Source organism: Strongylocentrotus purpuratus, unplaced genomic scaffold (genome assembly GCF_000002235.5).
Source record: "Strongylocentrotus purpuratus isolate Spur 01 unplaced genomic scaffold, Spur_5.0 spur5_scaffold_14, whole genome shotgun sequence".
Classification (NCBI taxonomy): Eukaryota; Metazoa; Echinodermata; class Echinoidea; order Camarodonta; family Strongylocentrotidae; genus Strongylocentrotus; species Strongylocentrotus purpuratus.
In genome coordinates, this window is record NW_022145599.1 from 7,699,047 (window position 1) to 7,710,026 (window position 10,980).

A 10,980-nucleotide genomic window follows, 5' to 3' on the forward strand; every position below is an offset into this window, starting at 1 on the left:
GGGGGGGGGGGGGTAGAGGATCTTGCATTCATGGGTCTTGTATTGGGGGGTTGGGCCCCCTCCCACCCTTTTATAATCCCTAATTGGCAAATATATCGCAAATTTTATGCAGGGACCCTCTTAATGTGTAGAAAGCTCTGTATTCACACTGATCTTAATGAAAGCGAGATGATTTGTTTATTTTGTGGGCTTCATTAAGTTCATTTAGGAACACACTCCGTGATTTAAAACCCCATTTCAAATAGACCAGCCGCAACAACTAAATTTCCGGAAAATCTTCAGGAAGGGGGCGTTTGCACTTGGGCCTAAGCCTAAGATTTGAAAGTAAAATCTTTCTAAAACTTTTAATCAAACATACATCTTTAATATTGATGGTACGTGTGAGATTATTTTTAAAACCACTAATTGAGATGACCACCATCGGGGGAGTAGATTAAAGGTTATACAATGACCGCAGTAAACAACACAACAAAAATGTAGTACCTTTACATCGTACATGTTTGTTGACATAATGTTCTTAGATTTTAATCGGTGTGAGATTATTGGCTTCATCTTAGAGTCAGATAAAAAAAAGAACTAAAAAGTGAAGACAAACCTTTTACTACCGGTAATCGTTTTTCTCTTTCATGCTCATCTATCACCTCGATCCTTCCTCATCTCTCTATCCATCTCTCTCTCTCTCTCTCTCTCCACCTCTCTCTCTCTCTCTCTCTCTCTCTCTCTTTCTTTCCTAATTTCTTTTCTTCCGTGCCCCTTTTCTTCCACGTATCGTACTCCCTTCATCTCTCTTTCTCTCTCTCTCTCTCTCTCTCTCTGAAAGATGAAACATCCATAATTATGGACATGAAAATCGAACAAAAAATCTATATCTCATATAATTATGTTTCCAATTTAGAGGAGAACGATTTATATTTCAGCCGTGTATTGTGTGATTGTATGCCTGGTTTCATCTTTAAAAGATTGAGTTGTTTGCTTGTTTGAAGGACTCAATTAAGCAGGTACTGGTAGCATTTATCATTCGATTGGATGTATGCATAAACGTTTAGTCAAACATGGCCGACAACATAAGCGTTTGGAACGGAAGTCGCATGTCAATCATGTTTCTTAATGGCACAATTTTCAGCAAATTATCAATATCAAGATATATCCTATTTTATTGTATTTTTACTTAGGAAATTGTTACTTTTCATTGGTAAACTCCGACGGTACGACATTACCCCCCTCCCCCTTCAAAATAATGTTCAAGTGATGCCTCTGTGATCGATCGACACCGAAAGGAAAGTTCAACATGATCAATGTATTTGGATTATAGTTTATCGGACCATTATTTTAAAATCTTCTGCATTCAAGTTAGCCACAATACCCTAATTTATAGTGATATTACAAATTATAATAACTTTCATCAACTTTAGCGTGTGTTTAAAAATACTGTCGAATATTGGTCATTATTATTACATATACGAAAGGAACATAGGCCTACGTCTAGAATTTATTTTGAATGAATGGTTAGTAGCACTTTAAGATGTGTTGTAAGGTTCAGAGCACATTAAGACGATAACAAATGAACCAAATTCTTGCTGAAAATCAAATGCAATTTAAAAAAAAAAAATCGCTGCAAACATACAAGACTGTATAATCACGTTGAATCATTTTAGTCATATTTTGAAGATGAGGGCAATTTCAGGAGCAATCTATTTCATGCAACGTTACGATACTCTTCTACACTGGAATTTAAAAAAATGAGAAGGCCCACAAATCACTTTCAAGTTTATTCGAACTCTAGTGTTTAAAGGGACTTGGGAACATTGTTCAGATGAGATAAAAGGGTGCTAAGGTAGTGACTTAAATGCCAGATGTACAATTAAAGATAATCTGAAAGTTTGAGTGAAAACAGACAATTATTAATGATAAAAATTGGGAAAAACTGATCTGATTGATTCCTTAATTCTCCCAACTATGTTATTACACTTTAATTACATTTTAGGTGAATGTAAATTCTCACAAAGCAATCAATTGGCTCTATTACCATTCCAGACATTTAAGTGTTGAAAGATTTTTAAAAGTCTTATGTCTTATTTTCATGGAAAAACGGTTTGGAAAATTTAAAAATGGTTGGGAGAATTTACTGTTAGAGGGTGTTGCACAGTGACTCCTTCAAAGAAAACCATAAATATCTTTGTGGTTTGAGATTTTGTCAGGATTTGGTTGCATTTAATAGAGGGTTAGTACAGTAGAAGGAATATGATAAGTAACATTTTATACCAAAATTACGCAATTTTTAACATCAACCTTCAACAATGTAACCGAGTCACTTTAAAACTAAGGGTGCCTGTTTTGCGTTAAGATATCTCCACTCAGAATGTCTGATTTGGGTACCAAGAACCCCGAGGTTCAATAGCACATATCGATCTACTATCGGTTGACTCCATAGCTTTCTAATCGTCTGCTCTTCCAATAAAAGATAAAACACAATGAAAGCGACATGGCTTGTCTGTAACTGTAGAGGATTGGACTAAAGCGCGTCTGTAACCTCTGGATCATTAACTCCAGGTTATTATGGATTATTTCGTGAACAAAAGAAGGGATTTAAATGATTCCAGACTGGGTAATAATCACACCTCTTCTCTATAGCTTATCACTCGCCATCGTCATTTTAGGCTTTTCAGTTAGGACAATTTACCGGCGCGAGATGAAACTTGAAAGGAGCTATACGACGTTTGTCATAGGTGAAGCCAGTTTTTACCGTGAGGTGTGTGTGCGTGTGTGTGCGTGTGTGTGTGTGGAGGGAGGGGCGATATGGTAACCAATCTATATGTAAACTTGCAGACAAAATAAATATACTGACTTTCCTCCCCTGTGTAGTGCTTGGTATATAATTATGGACAATGTAGGCATGATGTAAAGAGCATTTATTATATATATTAATCTACTTTGACACACCTCTGCATGTTTTATTTAAGATAGGATACATAGACCAGGAAAAAGTAACTGGGTAAATTTTTCTCCAAATATTTTACAGCAGCTCCGATAAGGAGTGACGATTACGAAACTGCAACTATAGTACCACGTGGGTCACACGATTTCTAGTCGCCATTTTCACCTGCATTGAATCGCTACAAGTGTACACGTGAATTCAGCTACATGACTGTTTTCATCTCTGTAATATTGAAGTTCTCTACTTGTTGACAGATTCAGAACCTCACCCCTGGGGAAAACAACCTGCTAACTTTACAAAAGTGACACGCCCCTTTTCTCCTTTATGACGCTCAGGCCCCGCGAGCAGTTCAACACGCACAGATGATTGACATCCGCATCCGCCAATAGCAATCTAGCATTCGTTCCGACTCCCTCCCGCGCTGCTGTGATTGGCTGGTTGGTGAGAATAGTCTTTATTGACAGCAGGTCCTTGACTTCTTCCCCGGCAAACAAAACTTGTTTTTATTCTAGCGAAACCACAGAACAAGTGACTGTACCGGAGAGCCCCAAAGCGATGGTAAATACGTATAAATATCCAGGTCGCTCATCTGTTGTTATCAAATTCGTTAGCCGAGCCTCCACTGAACAACACCTTACCTCTCAAACATCTACGGATTTTCGCCATTCTCAGGAACTGTTCCTCAAAAAAGTGTGTCGCTTAAATTAAAGCAATATTCAGCTTGTGTTTATTTCACTGCTTCACTGTTTCGAGGTTTACTTTTCTCAGACGATACCAATCTTCCAAGATGAACATCTTCCAGATCCAGCTTCTTCTCCTTGAAGTCTTCGTTTTCATCTCTTTATCGATAGCAAGTAAGTCTACTCTTTTAGTACATTTTACAGTTTTTTAAAAACTTTCTATAATGTTCTACTTTTCACATTTTATTATATTTTACATTTTATGTTCTCTTGATCTGGTGGAATTCTTTTAAGAATGCTCAAATTAATGTCTGTTAAAAATGTAAGGATCCTTTTACATGTTACGTGTGTAATTATTCAAAGTATGTAAATTAGTGTAATATCATGTATTGCATTTATGGTACAATCAGAAATTGGAAAATACAATGTTTATACTATAATGTCACATGTTAGGTTTATTCTCAAGTAGGGTCTGTGCTGTACCCCTTGTGTTGTAATCGTATATTGTAAAATGATCGTCCGGCTTCCTGCATGTTCGATAAAGTTTGTAAAGTTTTAGACTTTGAATCTTGAGAGATAAGTGTTATAAATTACACCCCTCTTTGTTTATCATTTACGTTCTCAATCAAACTCAAAGGTCGGGTAAATAGCAGTTACAAAACTGGTAACATGCCAACCATTACGACATTAAATGTCTAAGCATGGCTAAAGTAATTACGATGTGTGTATTTTCTTTATCTCACATGGTACTACCATGGACCTACTCCCGTTGTTGTCTGGATGATGATTACATACACAAAATGTTATTGATAGTGTAATTAGCCTCGTTGTGAGTAGGTCTGTATATTTCAGCTATATTCATATCTAAACTTCAATCATTGACATACATCTAGTTTCAGTTTGCATCGGTAGATATGCGAATCGACTTACAAGTATTTACCTATTCCGCATGGCGTCCATAATTGTTAATTTAACAGTACAATTAATATCAGATGGCATGTTATGGACTCCGTGAATACAAGGTTGAAATAAAGGCAATTTAACCATACTATTTACTCGAACAAGGAAGTTAAATTATTCTGATGATGTGGTCCCTAGGCAAACCTCAATCACGGATGTTAGGTGTAGTCCTTGCCCTGTTGTCCATATGGTTTATGGCTCTACCGCCTTTGCCATCCAGGGTAGCTTTATCCATCAGCCTTGCAACTCAACTTGACCCTAAGATCGGTAAAGCAGCTTGATCTAGGAGCACCTGCTATGAGTACTGGGGAGAAGATGATTAGTTGGTTGGGTTGGATACTGATACTTTCCCCTGTAGTTAAAAGCTTCTTGATTTTTCTGTTACAGCCCTGATTGATTAAGATTCTGTCTGCCTTCTCTACACTGCCAAACAAACTATTTCTTAAGGTTCTTGTTAACATAATACAAGAAAACATTGTGACCTTTATATGAAAATACGACAAGCCACATAAATGGGGGCAAAGAATACCAAGCAGAGAAGGGAAATATTACAGATGTGTTGATTATGTAGTGATAAAGGACACCAAGATCGAAGAAAAGACGTACTCATTAATGTTTATTCTGTGATTGCACAAACCTCACAGTATGTATATCAAAGATATCAACAACATACGTCATGCCGTGTATTTGTATTACCCTTTATCCTTTCTTACGATTTAGACCTTCCAAGAAAACTCTGTAGTGAAAGTGAACGCTCTGCTTGACTTTTATTCTTAAAATGGCAAAGAAGTATTGTATTTATAGATTTTCTTCGAATAGAGCGCGACACCTCTGAAACATAAACCAATCCCTATGGATGTCAGAGGGAAAGAATCGATATGTCCCGAGCTAAAGAGATAAATAACTGATTGTTTGGCGCGAAAACTGTAGTCCTCGACCTTCTTCATAATCGATGAGTCATCGAGGGATGGAAGACAACTAATCTATTGAAACATTTAGGACTCACCTCAAAATCAATTTAGTTACTTGGCCCTAGTCCATGGATATGCCAAAAATAAAAACACGACCTCGTTCTTCCAGGCGCCAGGGTGGATTGGCTATGAGGGGGTTAGCGAGTTTTCCACACGGGCCGCTAAATATTAAGACTTGACCGCCGGTCGATTCGCGGTCTGAGGGTCGGTAGGATGTTTTTTAATTTGTTTCGAACTTAAGTTCACTCGCAGCCCGCCTCAGCCCTTTTCTAGCTCTTTATAATCGCGGTCCCCTTCTAACCTTTTCATATCGTCATTGAATCCCACTTTTCTCTTAACTTGTAACACTTTCTTAATCTTATCGCAAATATGTTTACGACATTTCGGATAATGTTGGGGTCGATTCTAAATCGCATTAAAGCTGAACGTTGAAAATGATTCCTCCCCCCAGTAAGCTCCTCTCCCTCCCCCTCTCTCTCCCTCTCCTCTTTTCTACATTTCTTTCAGTTTTATCCAAATGTAATCTTGTTAAACAGAATTTCTTTTAGTTGACCTATCTCTGAAAATAGAGCACTAATAGGTCCTCTGTCCTTCAGTATAATATTGATAAGAATGCACTTTGACCTTCAAATCTATATCGTCCTATTTGTCTCATCGTATTTCATCCACGGCGACCAAAACTGTTATGACATGTGCTGCATATTGGGATGCCATGTCTCGTAGTGCAATGCGTTTACAGAGTAAATATCCAGATAAGTTGCAGACAAGTTATCTGTACAAGGGTTTTATAAACAAGCTTGACTGACGTCTTGCGTTCTCTAGATATTTTATCTGAAATAAATAGACTTTGGAATTATTTACTTTGACGTAGTCTGATTTATGAGAAACATATTTGTCTTGTAGTGTCGTATGCGAGGCCGTGAAAAGGGTGACCAAATAGAGCATAACTTGAATCAAAGATTGGCAAAATATGGACTTTGTTTTTTACACGCGAAGTTGTTATTAATGAATGGGTAATGGTGCCAACAGTAAAGATGACTTAATGCTTTTGTACTGTAAGGTTTGGAGTGAGGTTTGTAGTATTTTCCAATAAGGTTCTCATCAAATTTGTTCGTTTTTAATAGTTGTTTCAAACATAAAATAGTTTAAATCAATTCCGATTAACATGTGCTGAAACGTCCGACACGTCCTAGAGGATGCTTGGTTTTCAGTACATTAAGTGCTCTTAGCATTGGCCTTTTAGTTTTGGTGTTTAATCTACCACATATGATTTAAAATGAGAGGAATTTATATTGGGGATTGGGAGGCATTATTTTCTTCTTTCCCGGTCGCGGTCCCCTGTTGATGTCTATAACAACGATAGTTCTTTAGAGGCGTGCTGTGCTCTTCAGTTTCATGATTTCACCAGTTGTTATTGATGTGATCCCTACGTTTTGTTTCCTTAGTTAATGCTGTAGAAGTTTCACATTGTTTTATTCTCTGATGTTCTCTGATCCGGGGCATGTGTTTACTCACGTTATATAGTTCAGTGCTTTTAGAGAGCAACTCCTCCGTCAAAGTCAAAGTCACCTTGTAACTAAACCGGCAAACAGCATGCACGCACGACCTTTCACCTTTCATCCAGGGGCGTACGTCCCAGGTCCGCAGCGGGGGACGTGAGGGTGATGTTATAGGGTCAGGCAATTGAGTGGGGTGTGACGATGCCAATAAAGGGAAGGAAAAACTTGTGCAAGATATCAGTAAACACATCGAGTTCACAAGAGCAATTACGATAATTATGTATCCAGGGAACGGAATTCGTTGCTTAAACATCCAAGGGTAGGCCTCCATGAAATTGGCCGTTTCCTCCGAAACGAATGATCTCGGGAATAATAATTTTGAATAAGGAAAAAGAAGTGATTTTCAAAGGGAGAGGCAGATAATTAGACCGAAGAAGCAAAACGTGTCAATAAAAGTTCATATGGTAGGGGGTGTGTTTGCTGTGAAGTAATCAACCAATAGACGTCCTTGTCCTTTTAAGGTTGTTTTTTTCCTCCTTCATAAATTTGAGTCGAGAAAATTCTTTTAAAATGTCATTATAGTACATTTTAAAGGTTAGACGCATCAATCGGCAGGTCATTCAAAACGGATTAAAAAAAAAATTATAATGACCGGTCATTGGAAAGTGCTAATCACCGATTACGCGCTGCTAGCTGACCAATCATTAATATCATTTTATAATTTGCAAAGATTTTCTCTAACCAATATCATTTCTTTTCTTTCGTTTCAGTCGCCCCAGAGCGAGCATGGCCTCTCAACTTGGTACCAGGCCTTCCGACCTCAGCAGACCTGCCCTCACCGGCCGACCAACAACAGGATGTCCTTGAGACCCTAGAAGCCATTGAACGAGAGACCTTCCTACAGATCACCGAACATGAGCTCACACGAGACAACCGACAGTACACACCTCACAAGTGCTGCAAGATCGGCAAGAAGGTCGCTGATAAGGGTCTCTACTGCACAATTGATCTCATGCAGGTAATTGGAAAGAACTTCTGTCATTTTTAAGGTTGAAGGGGCACTTGGGCTCAGAGATTCTTTACTAGATAGCCTTGTACCTGGAGTAATCTACATCTTTATTTGCAAATTTGGAAGAAGACGACGAGACAAAGACAACCAACAATGTTAAACGGAGAGAGATAAAGAAGAAAAGGGGTCGGGGTTTCGTTACAGTCTATATCAAAATTGGGTATTATTTTATCCATCTTTGCAGCCAGAACATCGTAGTTGTAATACCAACAAAAAAAGGTTGCTGATAATGTCATCTTGAGTATTCTAATTTTTAGTGTAAGAATTGGATAGGAGCATAAAGCCATGTCGAAATCGTTACCAAAGAAAACGGAAAGTAGCCACACTATGTTATGATATCATGGATGTACTCCAAGTTTGATGATGATATCTATATACAGAAGTTACGATCGTCTTTGGTTCGTATCAAACGATCAAACGACATCATTCTGAACGAAAATTTGAATATTATTCTTGAAACATTCTCTCTCTCTCTCTCTTACCAGGTTGAGAAGAAGAACAACCAGGTCTACCGTCGCAAGATGAAGTTCCAGGATGCCGTGCCACACGCTTCAGACGTGACCTACAAAACCCTGATGATGAAGGTGGAGAAGTGCTACCCCAACAAAGCCTCAAGGTCAATGTTCAGCAAATGCTGCGAATGGCAACTGCAGATCAACACAGACATCGACAACTGCAAATACCTGGAGTCGAGAGAGGCCAGGAAAGAGTGCAAACAGAGAGTGAGAGCGCGGGAAGCATAGAGGGCGCTCCTCAAAGACTATGAAAGGACATTCTTGTAAATTGTATATTCACAACAGAGACGGTGTTCTTCGATAATGAACGACGACGTGCGCGAGGTGAAGGCGAGAGGTACTACAATTACATAAATTATGAAAGACATCTGCATGGTGTAACTATTTGCTCGTGGCATGATACGGTTGCATGGAAAAGTTGCGTAGTTGATTCGATTTGAAGAAGGTTAAAGAAAGTTCTGATATTATTTATGTCGTTTATGCTACACAGGACCGAAAAGGGTCCAGTGATAAATACATTTTCTTACAGTTTAGATAGAAACATCTATTAAGGACACGACTTGAAAAATCAGTTTGAAGTGTCATGACATTCTTGGGCTAATCAAGGATTGTGTAAGACGACAGTGTTTTACATGGAATCCATTTAGTAACACGTTAAAACAGTTTACTTGGATGAACAAAATATGATCTACACTTCTATCAACCTGCTTTCGAATCCTCCACTACCATGGGGGTAGATGTAAAAAAAAAAAGGAAAGTTATATTGATTTGATTGATTTCCTTTTGAAATCTAAATTATTGTGCACTCTCGCTTTCTAAAATCAAGCTTTACACAGTAGTTTTATGAAGTGTGTAACTTTTATTAATATATCACTGCCAGTATTAATTGAGTTTAGTGCCTTCATTCATTTGTATCTAAGCAGTGTAAATATTTTATGTACAATTCACTCTTGTATAGAATGCAGCTTATTTTAAAACTATTTTCTTCCAAGTTCTGCGTATATTCAATTGTATTCCAACCACGGGAGATTTCAATTAATAGCGGCAAACCTTTTGGGGGTTGGTGAGGATACGGAGAACTTTTGCGGCAATATCGACGTATTTCGGACGTCATTTGAGAATCGTCTTCCATCTACCAACTTAAGGTCAAATCGATACTGATAAAGTAATGGTAAACTATTTTATGGTCAATGTGTGATTGTACTAAACTTATTTATTATGATTAATGATGATAACTTTCTATAGAGAACATCCAACAGCGGTCAGTTTAAATTTAATTCATTCACGTGTTATTATACTGAGGGGTCTGTTTACTCGACCAACGGTGTGTTGTTTGCAGGTTGTTTGTCCATCTTTAGTGACCCGTATGTGTGAAAGGCATCCAGGCCAGCGTGTTTAATTAAGCTCCGGTCCAATAGCTGGTCCTCAAAATGCAGATGTTTTTGTAGGACTCAGCTCCTCTTATTTGCAGTTCTTTGGCCCAGACAAAAGTGAGGTCTAAGTACCTCTCGTCCTTGGATTTATTGTAACAATTCACTTCTGGGAACAGTGTTCTGTTTACTTGCCACGTATTTCTCGCATTGAATAAAGACGTTGATGACGATTTCATCATCTTTGTGATGAATTAATGGATGATTATAGAGGCCGAAACACTGAAGAAAATGGATACCAGTGTACCTGGAAGTTGGATACGAGTATGTAGATGAACATTTTAAACTGAAATGGACTTGAATTCAGTTGACTTCTCTATTTATATTTATGTACTCCCTCTGTAGTTAAAACTCTTATTGCGAAAAGATTTTGTTTGGTTACGTTTGGGCAAAAAACGAGAAAAAAATGTTACCAAAAACCCCGACAGAGATGCACTTTGAGGGTATCTATGAGGAAGTTCGTTGTTATCCTATTTTGTCATTTATGTCATGATAATACACAGCGAATGTGTATTCGTACTGTAATAAATATCAATGTGCAAATATCATAATTCCTATGTGTATTGATATGTCATTGTTTTCGAAGTTTTTCAAGGCTGTGTGAAAGCGGGCGGGGATGCTGATTGTGACAGGGAGGGAGAGAGGGGGTGGAGAGCGTCGTCTGAGAAAGGGGAAAGAAAGATCGAAAGGAGAGATATAGAGAAGGAGAGAGAGAGAGATATATATATATATATATATATAGAGAGAGAGAGAGAGAGAGAGAGAGAGAGAGAGAGAGAGAGAGAACGGAAACAAGAGTAAATATGTGAAAAAGCGAAAGGGGGGAGAACGGAACAGAAAGAAGGCAATGAAATTACATTAAAAAATGGAATAGTCCTACTTTTCTCGTAAACATCTCGTCATATACTTGGTAGCCTATAT

The 10,980-nt window shown here is 38.1% G+C and overlaps 1 protein-coding gene across 1 annotated transcript; it reads left to right on the plus strand.

The window, feature by feature from the left end:
* The first annotated feature begins 3,450 nt into the window (after positions 1 to 3,450).
* Positions 3,451 to 10,610, plus strand: LOC575348. Its single transcript, XM_794705.5, has 3 exons — positions 3,451 to 3,789; positions 7,816 to 8,063; positions 8,600 to 10,610. The coding sequence occupies exons 1-3, from the start codon at positions 3,723 to 3,725 to the stop codon at positions 8,855 to 8,857; spliced, it is 573 nt and encodes a 190-aa protein (XP_799798.1). The 5' UTR covers positions 3,451 to 3,722; the 3' UTR covers positions 8,858 to 10,610.
* The last annotated feature ends 370 nt before the right edge of the window (positions 10,611 to 10,980 follow it).

What these genes read in the sequence shown, in the direction of transcription:
- LOC575348 (XM_794705.5), top strand. Translation starts at nt 3,723, where the DNA reads ATGAACATCTTCCAGATCCAGCTTCTTCTCCTTGAAGTCTTCGTTTTC. An exon ending in CATCTCTTTATCGATAGCAA is followed by an intron (nt 3,790 to 7,815) that starts GTAAGTCTACTC and finishes CTTTCGTTTCAG; the next exon opens with TCGCCCCAGAGCGAGCATGG. An exon ending in GCACAATTGATCTCATGCAG is followed by an intron (nt 8,064 to 8,599) that starts GTAATTGGAAAG and finishes CTCTCTTACCAG; the next exon opens with GTTGAGAAGAAGAACAACCA.